The following is a 22,124-nucleotide window of genomic DNA, read 5'->3' as shown; positions in this document are numbered from 1 at the left end:
TGCTTGCAATGTTCAAAGCGGGTTGATTCTGCGAAGCGGTGAGAGCAGCATGGATGCATCGGTGCAAGAGAAGTAGTAACTTCGTAGCTATGCTGAGAAAATGGACTATGTTGATTGCAGACTTGAAGGCCGATTGTTTCTTCTGAAATCGAAAAACGGGATTTTCCACCTCCCAACAAAACCATATATTTTTGAAAGTCTGCCTGTGTAAAATTTGAATCTGAATGTTTGATTCAGCCCTGAGATATAATAGGGAAAGACTTGACAAAGAAGATGTAGGTCCAGAGGGCTTCGGCGTTCTAGGTCGAGGCTCTTTGGTTGAACGTAGGCTAAGTTAGTTGAGAAGTTTTGAAGAAATCCAAGGCACTCTTCGTCTTCATTAAAAAGCTTTTAATTAAATTAGAGCTAGTTCATAATTGAACAGTTTGCCAACATGTTTCGGCCTGCAGTGGCCTTCATCAGGGCTTTTTTATTATAGTGCATGAAAATGCACTATATTGTTCTTCCTAGGTTTCTTATTACAGTGCATGAAAATGCACTGTACTGTTCTTCCTAGGCGTCTTATTATAGTGCATGAAAATGCACTGTATTGTTCTCCCTAGGTTTCTTATTATTAGAGTGCATGAAAATGCACTCTACTGTTATCCGACATCTTCTTATTATTATTTTTCCTCTAACGTTTTTGTGCGCGCAATTCAGCTTCAACCGTTTAACGTAGAAACTTCATTCAAACTGCGGTGCGTAGGTCTTACTTAGGTGACTTCAGCTATGTATTTTTCAACTTTGTAACTTTTATACTTTTTGAACTATTAAATAAAAACTATTCAAATTTCCCCCATAGACTTAACATTGCTCATTATGACATCACGGCAGCAATTAGAATGTTACCCCAGCTGGTCAACCACCTGGGCACCAACTGTCAGTTTCTCTCAGGCTTTAAGCATACAATCTCTCTGAAGACTACACATATCCTGTTAAACTGTTTCCTCTGTCCACAACTGTTTCAAAATAAAAGTCCTCACTGCAATAATACACTATTAAATCATTTAACCATTGAAACTACTCAACTATTTAACTGTTCAACCATTCCAACTGTCAGTTATCATCAACTATGCCTCCAGTCAACTACATGAAACCTCCATGTACCTAGCAACCAACATAGCAACCATTAAAATCAAGCGTTTATGACCGTTTCCATAGCAACCAACATGATTTTACTACAGTAAATTCTTTATTCCTGATAGTGGCCACCATAGATACCCTATCAACAAATGTTTCAAAATAAAAGTCCTCACTAGCAAGTTAGCTAGTTAGCATAGTTAGCATTTTTAGCATAACTGCTAGAAATGATTAGCTAAGTTAGCTAATCAACCTGGTTACCATTGTTAGCATAGTTAGCATTTTTAGCATAACTGTTAGAAATGATTAGTTAAGTTAGCTAATCAGCCTGGTTAGCATTGTTAGCATAGCTAGCATTGTTAGCATTTTTAGCATAATTGCTAGAAATCGGTTCAGTTAGAACTGTAATGTTTAAGCTTTAAACTGTCTACCTTCACACTATCAGCTTTCTTTAAACTATGCAACCACCATGTTTACCCTAGCTACACCTTAGTAACTATATCTACATTATCTACTGTATCTATACATTTTTGCATTTTCATGCACTCGTAATTTCCCTGGAATTACATTCTCTAGTTATTAATCCAACTTCTTCTAACGCTCGCAATTCAGCTTGAACCGTTTAACGTAGAAACTTGACTCAAACTTTGCTACGTAGGTCTTACTTAGGAGACCTGTGCAATGTATTTTTCAACTTTGTAACTTTTATACTTTTTAAACTGTAAATTAAAAACTATTAAACATTTCCCCATAGACTTAACATTGCTCATTATGACATCACGGCAGCAATTAGAATGTTACGCCAGGTGGCCAGTCCAGGTGCAGCAGCTCTCTCTCTCTCTCTCTCTCTCTCTCTCTCTCTCTCAGGCTTTAAACTGGCTCTCTTGAGACTACATTTTCTGTTCCCCTGTATCAACGGTATCAACATAAGTCTTCCTAATTCCATCCAACTTTCTATCCACTCATCTTCTTCAAACCATTCACTCATCCACCCATTCTAAACAGTCTGCCTATCAACATCAATTAGACAATCTACATTCAACTTTGAAACAATCTACTCTGTCTCAGGCCTGGCTCTCTTAAGACTAGCCAGTTAAATTGATTACACCTGTATCTGTATCCACTACTCTCTCAGTAGAGAGCTGTGTCTCTCCATTCTACAAGAATATAAGGCACATTCCATCCAACTTTCTATCCATTCATCTTCTTCAGACCATTCACTCATCCACCCATTAAACTGTTTATCAACATCCATTAAACTCTCTGTCTATCAACATTAATTAGACGATCTACATTCAACTTTTTAAAAATCTACTCTGTCTCAGGCTCAGGTATCTCTACACTCTGGCTCTCTTAAGACTAGCCAGTTAAATTGATTACACCTGTATCAACTACTCTCAGAGAGCTGTATCAGTGTCTCTCTTAACAAGAATATAAGGCACATTCCATCCAACCTTCTATCCATTCATCTTCTTCAGACCATTCACTCATCCACCCATTAAACTGTCAATCAATATCTATTAAACAATCTGCCTATCAACATCCATTAAACATTCTGTCTATCAACATTAATTAGACTATCTACATACAACTTTTAAAGTATTTACTGTGGGTGCCTCTCAAGCAGCGTTTATATGCCCTCCCTCGCTCCTCGCTCCTCAATGATCTACATAAAGAAAGATCAGTGAGGATCGAGGAGCGAGAGAGGCCGCGTAAACACTATATGAGAGGCACCTTCTGTCTCAGGCTTTAAGCATACAATCTCATTAAGACTACAGATCCTGTTTCACTACTTCCTCTATCCACAACTGTTTCAAAATAAAGGTCCTCACTGCAATAATACACTATTAAATCCTTTAACCATTGTAACTACTCAACTATTTAACTGTTCAACCATTCCAACTGTCAGTTATCAACTATGCCTCCAGTCAACTACACGGAAACTCCATGTACCTAGCAACCAACATATCAACCATTAAAATTAGGCGTTTATGACCGTTTCCATAGCAACCAACATGATTATACTGCAGTAACTTCTTGTTTCCTGATAGTGGCCACCATGGATACCCTAGCAACAAATGTTTCAAAATAAAAGTCCTCACTAGCAAGTTAGCTAGTTAGCATGGTTAGCATAGTTAACATAGTTAGCATTTTTAGCATAACTGCAAAAAACATCAACTAAGTTAGCTAATCAACCTGGTTAGCATTGTTAGCAATTTTAGCATTGTAAGCATAGTTAGCATTTTTAACATTATTGCTAGAAATCATCAGTTAAGTTAGCTAATCAACCTGGTTAGCATTGTTAGTTTAAGTTAGCATTGTTACCATAGTTAGCATTGCTAGCATAGTTAGCATAACTGCTAGAAATCATTAGCTAAGTTAGCTAATCAACCTGGTTAGCACTGTGAGCATAGTTAGCATAGTTAACATTTTTACCATTACTGCATAAAATCAGTAGCTAAGTTAACCAATCAACCTGGTTATCATTGTTGCCATAGTTAACATTTTAACATGAATAGTAATCATTAGTTAAGTTAGAACTGGGAATGTTTCAGCTTTAAACTGTCTACCTTCACACTATCAACTCTCTGTAAACTATGCAACCACCATGTTTACCCTAGCTACACCTTAGTAACCATATCTACATTATCTATCTATTTTTGCATTTCATGCACTGGTAATTCCTTGGAATTACAGTGCATGAAAATGCACTGTACTGTTCTTCCTAGGCTTCTTATTCTTCTTCTTCTAACGCTCGCAATTCAGCTTCAACCGTTTAACGTAGAAACTTCATTCAAACGTTGTTGCGTAGGTCTTGCTTATGCCATGTGTGCTTTGTATTTTTCAACTTTGTAACTTTTATACTTTTTAAACTATGAATTAAAAAACGATTTCCCCATAGATTTAACATTGAGCTATTTCCCCATAGACTTAACATTGCTCATTATGACATCACGGCAGGAATTAGAATCTTACGCCAGGTGGCTGGTCACCTGGGCACCAACTGTCAGTTTCTCTGGCTTTAAGCATACAGTCTCTCAGAAGACTACATATCCTGTTAACTGTTTCCTCTGTCCACAACTGTTTCAAAATAAAAGTCCTCACTGCAATAATACACTATTAAATCATTTAACCATTGAAACTACTCAACTATTGAACTGTTCAACCATTCCAACTGTCAGTTATCATCCACTATGCCTCCAGTCAACTACATGAAACCTCCACGTACCTAGCAACAAACATAGCAACCATTAAAATTAAGCATTTATGACAGTTTCCATAGCAAACAACATGATTATACTACCGTAACTTCTTGTTTCCTGATAGTGGCCACCATGGATACCCTAGCAACAAATGTTTCAAAATAGAAGTCCTCACTAGCAAGTTAGCATGGTTAGCATTGTTAGCATTTTTAGCATAACTGCTAGAAATCATTAGCTAAGTTAGCTAGTCAACCTGGTTAGCATTGTTAGCATACTTAGCATTGTTAGCATTTTTAACATAACTGCTAGAAATCATCAACTAAGTCAGCTAATCAACCTGGTTAGCCTTGTTAGGATAGTTAACATTGTTAGCATAGTTAGCATTTTTAGCATTACTGCTAGAAATCATCAGCTAAGTTAGCTAATCAACCTGGTTAACATTGTTAACATAGCTAGCATTGTTAACATAGTTAGCATTTTTAACATAACTGCTAGAAATCATTAACCCTTTCATGCGCAACGTCCACATGCGTGGACAGTAACTTTAACTCTGTTTTCTACTTATTTATCATGTTGATATACACCAATCCACTTCAGGGCAGTTTTAGTAGGTCCTTGGCAATATATTAACAATATGTATCATCTTATATTTGGAATATTGACTGCTTGATGACATCATCAATTCAACATGAGTGACAGTAATGGCCATATGCTGAATGCTCCAGGCATATCTGTAAAAAGCTAGTACTCAAGAAGGCAAAATCATGTAAAAAAAATATTATGCTGTACAGGAGAGTGTGTTGAACAACTCTATGTTTTCAGAAATCAAATCGGATGTAAAATGGAGTTTGTAGACCCTAAAAAGCAACGGTCCACGTATGTGGACGTTGCGCAACAGAGGAGTTAAATGGGCAAAAATTAGATTTTGTAACTAGGACTTTTTTTTTTTTTTTTTTCAAATATGATTTTAATTGCTTTAAATGACAAAGAAACAAACATTTGGTAAACATATTTATAAATAATGACCTAATTACATGTGGTAATGCCAAGGTGGTATGGTAATATGAGGGTAGTAGAGGGGTGGGTGGGTAGTAGAGGGGTGGGTATTAGAGTACTAGAGGGGTGGGTGGATTAGTAGTAGAGGGGTGGGTAGTAGGGATGTAGTAGAGGGGTGGTTGGGTAGTGGTGGTAGTAGAGGTGGGTAATATGGGGGTAGTAGAGGGGTGGGTGAGGGTCGGTGAGCAATAATGGGGGTAGTAGAGGGGTTGGGCGGGTAGTATGGAGGTAGTAGAGAGGTGGGTGGGTAGTATGGGGGTAGTAGAGGGCTGGGTGAGTAGTATGGAGGAAGTAGAGGGCCATAGTTTCCACATTTTCTGTCATTACATTTTATTCTTTTTTACCCCTTTGTTGCGCACTGTCCACATACGTGGACAGAAACATAACTTCTATATAAAAGCATATTTTTAAAAAATTCCAACTGATTTTCAATATTGGGCTCATATAGAGTGATAAAATCAATACTAAAAAAATCTAGACACTTTTTTTCATAATGCGTGCATGAAAGGGTTAATTAAGTTAGCTGATCAACCTGGTTAGCATAGTTAACATTGTTAGTATTTTTACCATAACTGCTAGAAATCATCTAAGTTAACCAATCGACCTGGTTATCTTTTTTAGCATAGTTAACATTTTAACATACCTGTTAGAAATCATTAGTTAAGTTAGAACTAGAATGTTTAAGCTTGAAACTGTCTACCTTCAGACTATCAGCTTTCTTTAAACTATGCAACCACCATGTTTACCTTAGCTACACCTTAGTAACCATATCTACATTATCTATACATTTTTGCATTTTCATGCACTGGTAATTCCTTGGAATTGCATTTCTAGTTGCATTTCTAGTCTTTATTTTTCTTCTTCTAACGCGCGCAATTCAGCTTGAACCGTTTAACGTAGAAACTTCATTCAAATGTTGTTGCGTAGGTCTTGCTTATGCCATGTGTGCTTTGTATTTTTCAACTTTGTAACTTTTATACTTTTTAAACTATGAATTAAAAAACGATTTCCCCATAGATTTAACATTGAGCTATATCCCCATAGACTTAACATGGCTCATTATGACATCACGGCAGCAATTAGAATGTTACGCCAGGTGGCCAGTCCAGGTGCAGCAGCTCTCTCTCTCTCTCAGGCTCTTGAGACTACATTTTCTGTTCCCCTGTATCAACTGTATCAACATAAGTCTTCCTAATTCCATCCAACTTTCTATCCATTCATCTTCTTCAAACCATTCACTCATCCACCCATTCTAAACAGTCTGCCTATCAACATCAATTAGACGATCTACATTCAACTTTTAAACAATCTACTCTGTCTCAGGCTTTAAGCAAAGTAAGCAAGCTCTGTCTCTGGCTCTCTTAAGACTAGCCAGTTAAATTGATTACACCTGTATCTGTATCCACTACTCTCAGTAGAGCTGTGTCTCTCCATTCTACAAGAATATAAGGCACATTCCATCCAACTTTCTATCCATTCATCTTCTTCAGACTATTCACTCATCCACCCATTTAACATCCATTAAACTCTCTATCAACATTAATTAGACTATCTTCATTCAACTTTTAAATGATTTACTCTGTCTCAGGCTTTAAGTAACACTCTCTTAAGACTAGCCAATTAAATTGATTACACCTGTATCAACTGTCAGTTTCTCTGGCTTTAAGCATACAATCTCTCTGAAGACTACATATCCTGTTAACTGTTTCCTCTGTCTACAACTGTTTCAAAATAAAAGTCCTCACTGCATAATACACTATTAAATCATTTAACCATTGAAACTACTCAACTATTTAACGGTTCAACCATTCCAACTGTCAGTTATCATCAACTATGCCTCCAGTCAACTACATGAAACCTCCATGTACCTAGCAACCAACATAGCAACCATTCAAATTAAGCATTTATGACCGTTTCCATAGCAACCAACATGATTATACTGCAGTAACTTCTTGTTTCCTGATAGTGGCCACCATGGATACCCTAGCAACAAATGTTTCAAAATAAATGTCCTCACTAGCAAGTTATCTAGTTAGCAAGGTTAGCATTGTTAGCATAGCTAGCATTTTTAGCATAACTGCAAAAAATCATCAACTAAGTTAGCTAATCAACCTGGTTAGCATTGTTAGCAAATCTAGCATTGTTAGCATAGTTAGCATTTTTAACATTACTGTTAGAAATCATCGGTTAAGTTAGCTAATCAACCTGGTTAGCATCGTTAGTAAAGTTAGCATTGCTAGCATAATTAAATTTTTTAGCACAACTGCTAGAAATCATTAGCTAAGTTAGCTAATCAACATTTTAACATGAATAGAAATCATTAGTTCAGTTAGAACTGGAATGTTTCAACTTTAAACTGTCTACCTTCACACTATCAACTCTCTGTAAACTATGCAACCACCATGTTTACCCTAGCTACACCTTAGTAACCATATCTACATTATCTATCTTTTTTGCATTTTCATGCACTGGTAATTCCTTGGAATTGCATTTCTAGTTCCTCTTCTTCTTCTAACGCTCGCAATTCAGCTTCAACCGTTTAACGTAGAAACTTCATTCAAACGTTGTTGCGTAGGTCTTGCTCATGCCATGTGTGCTTTGTATTTTTCAACTTTGTAACTTTTATACTTTTTAAACTATGAATTAAAAAACGATTTCCCCATAGATTTAACATTGAGCTATTTCCCCATAGACTTAACATTGCTCATTGTGACATCACGGCAGCAATTAGAATCTTAGGCCAGGTGGCCGGCCACCTGGGCACCAACTGTCAGTTTCTCTGGCTTTAACCATACAATCTCTCTGAAGACTACATATTCTGTTCCCCTGTATCCTCTGCGCACAACAGTATCAAAATAAGTTCTCCTAATTCCATCCAACTTTATATCCATTCATCTTCTTCAAACCATTCACTCATCCACCCATTCTAAACAGTCTGCCTATCAACATCAATAAGACGCTCTACATTCAACTTTTAAACAATCTACTCTGTCTCAGGCTGGCTCTCTTAAGACTAGCCAGTTAAATTGATTACACCTGTATCTGTATCCACTACTCAGTAGAGAGCTGTGTCTCTCCATTCTACAAGAATATAATGCTGCATTCCAGACCTCATCCAAACGAGTGGGAGGTGGGACCTACCCTACCTGAAAGGTTCTACCTCCCACTTCAAAGCGTTCCAAGCATTTTGGAGTGGGAGGTTTAGAAAACATGGGTGACCGCCTAACGTTAGCATACCGTCGTAACGTTAGCATATTAGGCTAGGCTAACTGTATAACGTCATAACGTTACTTTCACAATACGTTGTATTCTTTGTTGACACAATTTTAAGTCATAATATGAAGAACAAGTTAATTACCGTGTCTAAAACAACCCTACCCTAAAGTTTATAGCGTATTCCTTGAAGTTACCCCTCACGGAGCATGTCTCCATGGGCGCCGCCATAATCCTCCCACTTCATTTTGTTGAGGTCGGGGCAGGTTGAGCTCATACGAGTTCGCGAGTAGGAACTCCCACTTCGACAGGCGTTCCAGTGCATCTTTCGTAGTTGGAGGTAGGATAAATCCCACATCCCACTAGTTTAAATGCTGTCTGGAATGCACCATAAGGCACATTCCATCCAACATTCTATCCATTCATCTTCTTCAGACCATTCACTCATCCACCCATTAAACTGTCTATCAACATCTATTAAACAATCTGTCTATCAACATCCATTAAACTCTCTGTCTATCAACATTAATTAGACTATCTACATTCAACTTTTAAATGATTTACTCTGTCTCAGACTAGCCAGTTAAATTGATTACACCTGTATCAACTACTCTCAGAGAGCTGTATCAGTGTCTCTCTTAACAAGAATATAAGGCACATTCCATCCAACCTTCTATCCATTCATCTTCTTCAGACCATTCACTCATCCACCCATTAAACTGTCAATCAATATCTATTAAACAATCTGCCTATCAACATCCATTAAACATTCTGTCTATCAACATTAATTAGACTATCTACATACAACTTTTAAAGTATTTACTGTGGGTCCCTCTCAAGCAGCGTTTATATGTCCTCCCTCGCTCCTCGATCCTCAATGATCTACATAAAGAAAGATAGAAGGGCTAGACTATCCCATTGTTGCCGCTCCATCATTCTTTATGTAGATCAGTGAGGAGCGAGAGAGAACGCGTAAACACTATATGAGAGGCACCTTCTGTCTCAGGCTATAAGCATACAATCTCATTAAGACTACAGATCCTGTTTCACTACTTCCTCTGTCCACAACTGTTTCAAAATAAAGGTCCTCACTGCAATAATACATTATTAAATCATTTAACCACTGAAACTACTCAACTATTGAACTGTTCAACCATTCCAACTGTCAGTTATCATCCACTATGCCTCCAGTCAACTACATGAAACCTCCATGTACCTAGCAACCAACATAGCAACCATTAAAATTAAGTGTTTATGACCGTTTCCATAGCAACCAACATGATTATACTGCAGTAACTTCTTGTTTCCTGATAGTGGCCACCATGGATACCCTAGCAACAAATGTTTAAAAATAAAAGTCCTCACTAACAAGTTAGCTAGTTAGCATGGTTAGCATAGTTAGCATTGTTAGCATAGTTAGCATTTTTAGCATAACTGCAAAAAATCATCAACTAAGTTAGCTAATCAACCTGGTTAGCATTGTAAGCAAATTTAACATTGCTAGCATAATAAGCATTTTTAGCGTAACTGTTAGAAATCATTAGCTAAGTTAGCTAATCAACATTTTAACATGAATAGAAATCATTAGTTAAGTTAGAACTGGAACGTTTCATCTTTAAACTGTCTACCTTCACACTATCAACTCTCTGTAAACTATGCAACCACCATGTTTACCCTAGCTACACCTTAGTAACCATATCTACATTATCTATCTATTTTTGCATTTTCATGCACTGGTAATTCCTTGGAATTGCATTTCTAGTTATTATTAGAGTGCATGAAAATGCACTCTACTGTTATACTGTTTATTCTTATTATCGATATTATTCTTCTTCCACACTTTTTGTGCGTTCAATTCAGCTTCAACCGTTCGACGTAGAGACTTCATTCAAACTGCGCTGCGTAGGTCTTACTTAGGTGACTTCAGCTATGTAAATTTCATCTTTGAAAACGTTATTGTTTATTTTATATGAATTTTTAAAAACATTTTTTCTCCCATAGACTTAACATTGGATTATGACATCACAATGAAGTCGTTAAGCAATTAGAATCTTAAGCCAGGTGTTCAAAGCCACCTGGCAGCAACTCTCTGTCTCAGGCTTTCTGGCTCTCTTAAAGAGTACATATCCTGTTCAACTGTTTCCTCTACCCACAACTGTTTCAAAATAAAAGTCCTCACCATTTTTGCATTTTCATGCACTCGTAATTTCCTTGGAATTACATCTCTAGTTATTTTTCTTTTTCTTCTAACGCTCGCAATTCAGCTTGAACCGTTTAACGTAGAAACTTGATTCAAACTTTGCTACGTAGGTCTTACTAAGGAGACCTGTGCAATATATTTTTAAACTTTGTTACTTTTATACTTTTTAAACTGTAAATTAAAAACTATTAAACATTTCCCCATAGACTTAACATTGCTCATTATGACATCACGGCAGCAATTAGAATGTTACGCCAGGTGGCCAGTCCAGGTGCAGCAGCTCCTCTCTCTCTCTCAGGCACACTGGCTCTCTTGAGACTACATTTTCTGTTCCCCTGTATCAACTGTATCAACATAAGTCTTCCTAATTCCATCCAACTTTCTATCCATTCATCTTCTTCAAACCATTCACTCATCCACCCATTCTAAACAGTCTGCCTATCAACATCAATTAGACGATCTACATTCAACTTTTAAACAATCTACTCTGTCTCAGGCTTTAAGGATACACTCTGGATCTTAAGACTAGCCAGTTAAATTGATTACACCTGTATCTGTATCCACCACTCTCAGTAGAGAGCTGTGTCTCTCCACTCTACAAGAATATAAGGCACATTCCATCCAACTTTCTATCCATTCATCTTCTTCAGACCATTCACTCATCCACCCATTAAACTGTCTATCAACATCTATTAAACAATCTGCCGTCTATCAACATTAATTAGACTATCTACATTCAACTTTTAAATTATTTACTCTGTCTCTCTGGCTCTCTTAAGACTAGCCAGTTAAATTGATTACACCTGTATCAACTACTCTCACAGAGCTGTATCAGTGTCTCTCTTAACAAGAATATAAGGCACATTCCATCCAACCTTCTATCCATTCATCTTCTTCAGACCATTCACTCATCCACCCATTAAACTGTCAATCAATATCTATTAAACAATCTGCCTATCAACATCCATTAAACATTCTGTCTATCAACATTAATTAGACTATCTACATACAACTTTTAAAGTATTTACTGTGGGTGCCTCTCAAGCAGCGTTTATATGTCCTCCCTCGCTCCTCGCTCCTCACTGATCTACATAAAGAAAGATAGAAGAAGGGCTAGACTATCCCATTGTTGCCGCTCCATCATTCTTTATGTAGATCAGTGAGGATCGAGGAGCGAGAGAAGACACGTAAACGCTATATGAGAGGCACCTTCTGTCTAAGACTTTAAGCATACAATCTCATTAAGACTACAGATCCTGTTTCACTACTTCCTCTGTCCACAACTGTTTCAAAATAAAAGTCCTCACTGCAATAATACACTATTAAATCATTTAACCATTGAAACTACTCAACTATTGAATTGTTCAACCATTCCAACTGTCAGTTATCATCCACTATGCCTCCGGTCAACTACATGAAACCTCCATGTACCTAGCAACCAACATAGCAACCATTAAAATTAAGTGTTTATGACCGTTTCCATAGCAACCAACATGATTATACTGCAGTAACTTCTTGTTTCCTGATAGTGGCCACCATGGATACCCTAGCAACAAATGTTTCAAAATAAAAGTCCTCACTAGCAAGTTAGCTAGTTAGCATGGTTAGCATTGTTAGCATAGTTAGCATTTTTAGCATAACTGCAAAAAATCATTAACTAAGTTAGCTAATCAAACTGGTTAGCATTGTTAGCAAATTTAGCATTGTTAGCATAGTTAGCATTTTTAGCATTACTGCTAGAAATCATCGGATAAGTTAGCTAATCAACCTGGTTAGCATTGTTAGTAAAGTTACCATTGCTAGCATAATTAGCATTTTTAGCATAACTGCTAGAAATCATTAGCTAAGTTAGCTAATCAACATTTTAACATGAATATAAATCATTAGTTAAGTTAGAACTGGAATGTTTCATCTACTGTCTACCTTCACACTATCAACTCTCTGTAAACTATGCAACCACCATGTTTACCCTAGCTACATCTTAGTAACCATATCTACATTATCTATCTATTTTTGCATTTTCATGCACTGGTAATTCCTTGGAATTGCATTTCTAGTTATTATTATTATTTTAAAGCAAGCTTTTTTCAGGCTTTTTCAGGCTTTTTTCAGGCTTTTTTTTTAAAGCCCTGATGAAGGCCACTGCAGGCGGAAACATGTTGGCAAACTGTTCAATTATGAACTAGCTCTAATTTAATTAAAAGCTTTTTAATGAAGACTATGAAGAGTGCCTTGGATTCCTTCAAAACTTCTCATATAGGCTAATAGGCCTAGGGAAACCCAAAAAACCCGATAAGCTATTCTAAGTGTATTACACACTCAAACTTCACATATGAAGACTTCGGTAGGCCTATAATATCTACCATGCTGCTTATTGGTAGGTGTCTTAAATTAACAAAGCCTTATATTGATATGATGAGCCCATTAGGCCACAAAGTAGATGACTACCATACAGTGTTGGGGAGTAACGCATTACATGTAATTGAGTTACGTAATTTAATTACAAAATAAATGTAACAGTAATATATTACAGTTACTGTAGAAAAAAATGTAATTCAATTACAGGTACTTTTGAAATTTTTCAAAATTACAATTTTAATTACATCTCAATATTGTCAGCAAAACCTTGCAAAGAATATTGTATGTAAAAATAACTGTTTCCCTCCACAGCCATAGTTTGATACGAGACCTTCTGATAGGCTCTATCACGTCTACAGCGCCATCAGCGTAGGCCTACTGTACATGCCTGCCTGTAAACGTGTTATGATTATCATTATATTATCCTCACAAAAAATGTGATGCTAATTCATGTATTGAATGCCCTTGCTGCCTTGTGCGCTTGTACAGAACTGCTCGGCAGCCTGTAGGCCAAGGGCGAAATCTTTGCATGGATTTGGGGACTATATATATCATTAAAAAATCCGAAAAGGAATCAAAAAGTAATCAAAAGTAATTAGTTACGTTACTCAGAAAAAGTAATTCAAATAGTTACACTACTATTACATTTTAAACAGGGTAACTTGTAACTGTAACACATTACATTTCTAAAGTAACCTTCCCAACACTGCTACCATACACCCCTAACCCCCTTTCAAACAAAACCATGCTTTTTTTGGATGGTTTGGATGTGTAAAATATGAATATAACATTGAACATTTTGGGTTGTGTCGTGGAAAAATGTTCCACTTTGCGAATCCAATTATTGCTAACACTTAACTATAAAGCACTCTGGAACGAGGCTTCCGAAAGAGACAATGCAGACAGAAGATTTCTGTAGACTGTTGATCTTAATTATTCCCCGTATTGCAATGATATAGGCCTACAGCGAAAACAAAGTTTCAGGCTTACAGTCAAGACAATAGGGAGAAGGTGAGGGGATCGTCCGTCCGATGATCGTCCTATGGCTGGGGGCCTGATTTTTATGCACCTGAAACACATTCTTTGCCTCCCCACCCGCATACTCCTTTTAGCCAATCAGTGTAGAGTAAAGTAGTATTGTCTGGGAATTTCTTGAGTTTTTGTGTCTCCCTGCTTTTTAGGTGTCAGTAATGCCATTACAATGATATAGATTCTCTTGGCAATTGTCTTCTTGACATTTCTATAATGGATGATTGTCGCTAAGTGGTTAGAATTGGGTGTAAGGTGAGTTGTCTGATGCCAATTATCTGCCTTTCATTATCCTGCCTCAGGACCCCGCCAACTGATGACACCCCTTCTTCCTTGACCATGTGGATGACCCCCAGTATGGCGTTTACCTCATACCGTCCTTCTGGTTTGTTTATGATAAATCAAGTTAGCCCAGAAACGCATGCAGCACATGCAGAGGCCCACTGGTGTTTGCAGCAAAGTAGCAGACACAGGAGCACTAAGATCAGATGCAGTCGGCCCAATGTTAAAGCTTGAACCACACTAGATCAAATGCAGTAGGCCCAATGTTAAAGCTTATGAACCACACTAGATCAAATGCAGTTGGCCCAAAGCAAAGGCCTTACTGTAGGTTTGGGAACATCAGATGTCAAAGATATCAAAAACACATAATGGACAAGTAATGTCAGACAAATTAAGAATAAAGACATCAGCGATTCACCACTATGCTGATGCTGAAGCATATCTGCAGCTGACGGCGTCGTAAAATTGCATGGTGTGCTAAGTGTTGTTATTGTTACACCCAGACTGTAATGTTGTGTCACGACTTCAGTGAGTGACCAAATGTCTGTGATGTCTGGATTTGTGTTATCAGGTATGGACAGCTTAACTACCATTTCAAATATGTTATTATGCTGACTATACAGTATATAAGACTGTCAACTTGGCACAAAGACTAGAGAATCAAAATGGATGTTAGAGCTGTGATAATATTGCTCATCATCGCAGTGCAATGTTTGGCTGTGCCCACTCAGGTAAACTCTCAAAACTGATTTGACAAATTTGTTCATTTTAGATTTTGGAAGCAAGGAATTAAACCGTTGTAATTGGTTCTGTTTACATAGAGGTCTTCCGAGATGAAGGAGAAGAAGAGAAGAATCCGAAGAAGACCTTCAGGTAATTGTCGCTACAAACACAAGACTGTTTTTTAATCACATGATGCAGTCATTTACTTGATTTTTTCCCCCAATGGTTAGATGGTTACAACATGTTCAATGAAATGACAGCCATGGATCAAATCATTGAGGCCAACGAGTATGAAGGAGGCAAGTATAAACATTTAGCCCAATATTTCCATTTTTAACTCAACTGAATTAAAAGAATTTAAGTGTGCAATTTTCATGAGTTGCTGGCAACTCTGCTTTGTTTTCTGCTTCTAGCCGAGCTACAGTGTCTACATTTTCATTTCTGCACAAACTCAACATTTCACATCAGCATTCCTCTTTTTTTCCTTTCAGCCACTATAATAACTGAAGGAACAACTTTGAGAGAGGGAGACATAGCTGTGTCCAATATGGGTGGAAGGACCTGCTTTGCCAGAAGCTGTTTGTGGTCTAAATCTGTGGATGGCCACGTGTACATAGCTTACTCTTTTTCGTCAGAATACAGTAAGTGTCAAAGTCAAACGATCGTGTCTTGGTGTAATAAAGGTGGACTTACCGGTGCATTTTTTCTTTGTAACTTTGAAGGTGAGCTGGATAAAAATACCATCATGCAGGGCATGGAACTCATAGAGGAAGACACCTGTGTTCGCTTTGTGCCGAGGACTCACCAGAGGGACTACCTGGACATCCAGCCGAAGTCTGGGTTCGTATCACCAACATGTCATTAGGACAGTTTCCTTTCCTTAACACAGCAGGTCATTGTTAGCTGTCAGCTGCTTCTTTATACCGGTAATTAAGACTATATGGTACTACTAATACTGATCCAAAAGCACCATATTCCAAATTCATTTGGAAAGACATTGAATACACCTTAAAATTAACGTTGAAATAGACATTGGGATATTTTGTGAAGTCTTAACAGAAAGTCCCAATGAAAGGCAGAACTGACAGCAACTGTACGTTTGTCCTCTCCAGCAGTTTTATAGCCTATATCTATAAATAAAAAAAAAAAACAATCAGCATTTTCTCCGTCGGATCAGAACTAGAACCAAACTACTGATCAGAATACTGAATACTGTTTAAAAACAACATCTGTGGTACAGGTGTTGGTCCTACCTGGGAGTACGTGGCGGAAGGCAAGCTCTGTCTATGCAGACACCAGACTGTATGTCATCTGGTGTGGCCGCCCATGAGTTCATGCATGCCTTGGGATTTGTGCACGAGCAGTCACGAGCTGATCGTGACAACTATGTGACCATCAAGTGGTCGAACATCTGGAAAGGTACAATAGAAATGTATCAATGGGAAATGTACAAGGAAGACTGTCATCTGTTTTGGTCATATGTGCATATTATTGTCATCATTGGCCGGGTTTCCCAAAATTGTTAAGAAGCTCTTAAGTGCTAAGAACTTCTTTGGAGCGTTGTAAGAATGTTCTAAGAACGCTCCTAAGAAGTTCTTAGGACTTAAAGGGATATTCCGCCATTTTTGGAAATACGCTCATTTTCCACCTCCCCTCGAGCAAAACAATCGATATTTACCTTGTTCCCGTTCATCCAGCCATTCTGTGAGTCTGGCGATACAACTTTTAGCTTCAGCCTAGCATAGATCACTGAATCGGATTAGACCATTAGCTTCTCGCCTGCTAGCTTCGTGTTTAAAAGTAACTAAGATTTCTGATAATTTTCCCATTTAAAACGTGTCTCCTCTCAAGTTAGAAAGTGCAATAAGACCAACTGAAAATGAAACCTGGCGTTTTTCTAGGCTGATTTGACATGGAACTACACTCTCATCTGGCGTAATAATCAAGGCAACTTGCAAACGTACCATAGGCGCAGTGATATCGTACGCAGCATCTGAAAATAGTCCCCATAGACATCAAGCAGTAGTAGTGCCAGTAGCTGCAAGTTGCCTTGATTATTACGCCAGATGAGAATGTAGTTCCATGTCAAATCAGCCTAGAAAAACGGCAGGGTTCATTTTCAGTTGGTCTTATTGCACTTTCTAACTTGAGAGGACACACGTTTTAAATGGGAAAATTACCAGAAATATTAGTCACTTTTAAACATGAAGCTAGCAGGCGAGAAGCTAATGGTCTAATCCGATTCAATGATCTATGCTAGGCTGAAGCTAAAAGTTGTATCGCCAGACTCACAGAATGGCTGGATGAACGGGAACAAGGTAAATATCGATTGTTTTGCTCGAGGGAAGGTGGAAAATGAGCGTATTTCCACAAATGGCGGAATATCCCTTTAAGAGCTTCTTAACGATTTTGGGAAACCCGGCCATTATTAGTAGTATTTCATAGCTTTACATTTTTTTTTTTGCTCCTTACAATCAGATCGTTTGCGAAATTTTGAGAAGTTCAAAACGAATAACCTGGACACTCCATATGACTATGGATCTCTGATGCACTATAGCATGTAAGTGTGTTTTACACTATACAAATTCCTCCATATACCAGGGAAAATTGACCTTATATTAATTGCTTTTTTTTCTCCATCAAGGTATGCCTATTCTGAAGATGGAGATCCCACAATAGTTCCAAAATCAAGCTGGAATGTTCAGATGGGTCAGGGATATGGCCCCAGTCGTATGGATAAAGTAAAAATTAACAGACTCTACAAATGTGGTTAATGGGTCCTTGTACACAAAAGACTGTCACATCGCCGGCTGTGTGTAATGGCATTAATGCTAACTGGCTGTGCTCTGCTGCACATATCTAGTCTGCATGCCTTATTCATGTATAATAAAGACCTTATAAGCTCTTGCAATTTTGCGGTAATATTTTTTTTAGAAATATAAAATACGCCCCTTATATCTTTGCCATATCTTTACCTATTTTGATTGACGTTCACGTACACAGACAATCAGACTAGTATTAATAAATGCACATGCTATTTTTTAGCAACATGATGTAAGACCAAATCTCTTGGGGTTCATTTTCAATGTGGGTACAGCTGTAATTTCATCAAAATGAGTTTTATTTTATTTTATAGTAGTAGTAGAGTAGGCCTAGTAGTAGTATTTCTTTAAAGAGTCACTGCACCCTAAAATATATTTTTTGATCTGTTGATTGATTGGAAATACTCATAAGTGTTGAACTGAACTATTACCAGGATTAATATTGACAAAAATCGTGTTTCCCGACAAAAGTAACATTTCGTCTGATTTTGTATTGGAGATATTGCTCTCCGCGCATTCTACAGGTTGAAACATGCCATGGCATGTTGGTCCAAAATGCTATTGGCATGCTGACGAAGTCCTGTACTTCTCGTCCAACACTACGTCACCGGGTCGTTACAAATTAGGAATGAAACGCCCCAACACCTGCTACCCTGATTAGCCTACCTGTGATAAGCCATGTTTGCAGCACTCCCAGATTGACACGAAATCACCATGGTTGATTGGTTGCAGCAGTGCTGCACTCCCTCTCCAAATTTCAGAACGTCTCGCCCATTTTGAAAGCCTTTTTCAGAAATGTGAAGTGGGTAGAGTTATGGGGTGAAGTGACTCTTTAATGACAGAACTTTCTTAAAAATCATCATTTCACATATTGTCTATTTATCTAAACTATCTCTGTATCCTCTGTTTTGATATGTTGTTCAACTCTTATAATCCCAAAAATCAAAAAAATCTTTAATTTAATTCAAAAACATTGTGCTTCCTTTATTTGTGGTTTCATTGCTCATACAAGAGTTTCCTTTTCAAATATCCATTTTATTTATCCACCATCTCCATAAAATGAGTTCAATCGTCCTGCAGAAATGATATGACATCATAGGCCATGTAACTACAGCCTCGGCATGATTACAGACCAGATTCAACACTATCATTTCATCGGTACAGAGGAGCCCAGGCAGCTGATGAACTAAATGGCCTGCGATTGGCCAAAGGATTAAGGTGACTCCCTTAAACGCACGGGTTCGATACGAACCTGGGAATAAGCAATGATTGGGACCGTCTTTGCAGTCACCCTTGTAGCGGTGACGGAAATTTGGACTTTTCCTTTGAAGGTAGCTATGAAATAAAGTGTTATATTATATTACAGTGACTTGCTAATGTTTAATTGATTAATATATGTTAGCATTGATGTGTGTTCACAGAATTCCTCCATGGTACAAGAAGCAGTACTGAGGGTCAAGAGAAGATACCCGGGTAAGTGACAGCATTCATTCTATTACCGTTTTTGCCCATTGCATGCACACCTTTTGCAGAATTTGGCTCATTATGGCAAAACCTGCCTACACACTAGAAGAATTAAATAAATTGAGATAAATTGTTATTGAAAAAAAAGAGACTTATGTGTGTGTTTGTGTGTGTTGTCGGGGTAGGGTGGGGGTTTTATGGATCCTGCCTTCTGTTCAGATCTGAAGTCCTTGTTGACATTGCAGGTTGCACAGTGTTTAAAACAAGTATGCTACAAGAAGTTTATTGGGGCTTTGGACTAAGCATTCAATTTTAGTGTGTAAGCAATGGACACAAACTGTAATATTAAAAATGGCATTTACAAACATGAAATCATTCTTTTCTGTAATAATCATATTGTCTTGAACAAAGTTACAAGAGTATTCTTAAGTAGGAGGATATGCTTCCTTGAGTAGTCATTGTAAAAGTCATTGCATCACATTGTGTTAATTTTGCAGGAATGTCTTTCGACCCTGAGGACATTAGTGTCATGGACATGATCATTATGGCAAACAGAAGTAAGTTGCACTACACTTGCATCAATGTCCTGTTGCAGAAATGTTGAATGCAGAAGGTTTCTTTCTCTGCTTCCAACAGGAGTGGGATTTACAGGACAACCCATGCGAGATGGTGACATAGCGAGCCCAAACATACGCAGTGCCCTAATTTGTCCAACTAACTCTTGCCTTTGGCCAAAATCAGTGGATGGATTTGTCTATGTGCCTTACATGATTTCTCCATTCTATGGTGAGTACATTTAAAAAAAAAAAAAAAGTTTTGCCATCACAAAATGAATTCGTAATAAGCTGTGAGATAAAAGTATTCCTATGGCCCATGCTCAGTATGCTTTGGGGTCAGTCATACATAAAGCATATTGTACAAGACCAGTGGGCTTATCAAGAGAGGTGATGATTTTCAGATGACATGGACAGGATCACGATAGAGACAGGCATGCTGGACATCTCGTCTAAGACATGTGTCAAGTTTGTACCTCGAACCCATGAGGCACACTTTATCGACATTCAACCCAAGCGTGGGTAAGAGCCTTTTCTGTTTCTAAACTATTCAAAAAATATATGTGACTTTCATGATTGTGTTTAAAACAATGCCTTGTAGTCTTGTCCATAGTCTTGCAAATGGTACATTTTCTTTTGACGGAAGAATTAGGCGACCATCACAAAGTGCTCATTTCTCTCCTGGTTCTCCTGCAGTTGCTGGTCCTTCTTGGGCAGGATTGGCGGCGCCCAGACTCTGTCCCTGCAGACGCCGGCCTGCATGTGGTCAGGAGTGGCCTCCCACGAGCTCATGCACGCTCTGAGCTTTGTGCACGAGCACTCGCGCTCCGATCGAGACGCCCACGTCAGTATCCTGTGGGAAAATATCATGAGAGGTCAGCAATCGGTTCCCTGCACCCTAAGATACATACTGTTCTATCAGATAATACCAGACGCAACTTGAGTGGTGGTTCTGCATGTAATTTCATGTTTATGTTTGAGTTTATGGACAAATTGCTGGTTACTAAGACTGTGTTATTTCTTTTTTGCTTACATGTCTGACAGGCCAGGCACACAACTTTCAAAAGCATAACACCTACATCAACACAGCGTATGATTACAACTCAGTCATGCACTATGGGAGGTGAGACCTGCCACACAGTGTGTGTGTGTGTGTGTGTGTGTGTGTATATACAGACTACCATTGTGCTGTGTAATTGCATATGCAATATTATGTGCCTGTGCCTGTGTGTGTGTGTGTGTGTGTGTGTGTGTGTGTGTGTGTGTGTGTGTGTGTGTGTGTGTGTGTGTGTGTGTGTGCGCACGCGAGCGCGCACCTGAGTTTGTCAGCATTACTGTTATGGTCCACGATAGATCAATCTAGGAAACCATGGCTGTATTTTCAGGTATGCCTTTACTGCGGATGGTGAACCAACCATAATTCCCAAACCAGACCCAAGCATCCCTATTGGACAAAGAGATGGACCCAGTGTATCAGACATTCATAAAATAAATGTCTTGTATAACTGTGGTGAGTGAAATTATCTGTTATCATACTGCCTGCTGTTGACTTTTATTAAATATGACATAATTAAATAATACATTATATGTTGTAATATTAATTATGTCACAATTTTAATAAAATTAAGTTTTAAAATATTATATTTACATCTACATCATCAAGTAAAACAAAGTCTTCCTTTTCTTTCCACTAGGTGGCATGGTATAACAAGGAAAAATCCTCATTTATTTCATGTTTAGCACTGGTAGTTTACACAAATGAAAATGTACCTCAAAATAAATTAGATTCTCTTGAAATTAAATAAAGCAGTAGAAATGATGGCATTTGAATGGCGTTTTGTGAATTCTTACATGCTAATGGTCATATCAATACCGTCATCTCTCAGTACAGTTACACCACCTTTATGTAATACATGTATTGACTTTTATAATTATATTTCTGCTTATCCCGATTATTTAAAAAAAAAAACATAAGTCAAGTCAAGTCAAGTCAGTTTTATTGTCAATACTTCACATGTGTTATACATACAAAGGAATTGAAATTACGTTCCCCGCTATCCCATGCGTAGACATACATCCAGACAAGACAGAACATGACACC

General features: G+C 37.9%; 2 protein-coding genes and 1 long non-coding RNA gene across 3 annotated transcripts; all 3 read left to right on the top strand.

Moving 5' to 3' along the window:
* Window positions 1-15,105: 15,105 nt before the first annotated feature.
* Window positions 15,106-15,485, top strand: LOC134078627 (uncharacterized). The gene is made up of 3 exons (XR_009938843.1): window positions 15,106-15,191; window positions 15,282-15,333; window positions 15,414-15,485. It is a non-coding gene; the product is annotated as an uncharacterized LOC134078627 (long non-coding RNA).
* A 193-nt stretch (window positions 15,486-15,678) lies between these two features.
* On the top strand, window positions 15,679-18,085 carry hce2l2 (high choriolytic enzyme 2-like 2). Its single transcript, XM_062534690.1, has 5 exons — window positions 15,679-15,824; window positions 15,906-16,023; window positions 16,424-16,602; window positions 17,662-17,743; window positions 17,828-18,085. The coding sequence occupies exons 1-5, from the start codon at window positions 15,731-15,733 to the stop codon at window positions 17,955-17,957; spliced, it is 603 nt and encodes a 200-aa protein (XP_062390674.1). The 5' UTR covers window positions 15,679-15,730; the 3' UTR covers window positions 17,958-18,085.
* A 1,158-nt stretch (window positions 18,086-19,243) lies between these two features.
* hce2l1 (high choriolytic enzyme 2-like 1) lies at window positions 19,244-21,815 on the top strand. The gene is made up of 9 exons (XM_062534687.1): window positions 19,244-19,336; window positions 19,427-19,478; window positions 19,967-20,026; window positions 20,106-20,255; window positions 20,428-20,545; window positions 20,720-20,898; window positions 21,068-21,146; window positions 21,409-21,533; window positions 21,718-21,815. The coding sequence occupies exons 1-9, from the start codon at window positions 19,271-19,273 to the stop codon at window positions 21,729-21,731; spliced, it is 843 nt and encodes a 280-aa protein (XP_062390671.1). The 5' UTR covers window positions 19,244-19,270; the 3' UTR covers window positions 21,732-21,815.
* The last annotated feature ends 309 nt before the right edge of the window (window positions 21,816-22,124 follow it).

Source organism: Sardina pilchardus, chromosome 4, assembly GCF_963854185.1.
Source record: "Sardina pilchardus chromosome 4, fSarPil1.1, whole genome shotgun sequence".
NCBI lineage: Eukaryota > Metazoa > Chordata > Actinopteri > Clupeiformes > Clupeidae > Sardina > Sardina pilchardus.
Note: the sequence above shows the minus strand (reverse complement) of the source record. Positions and strands in the feature narration are given on the sequence as shown.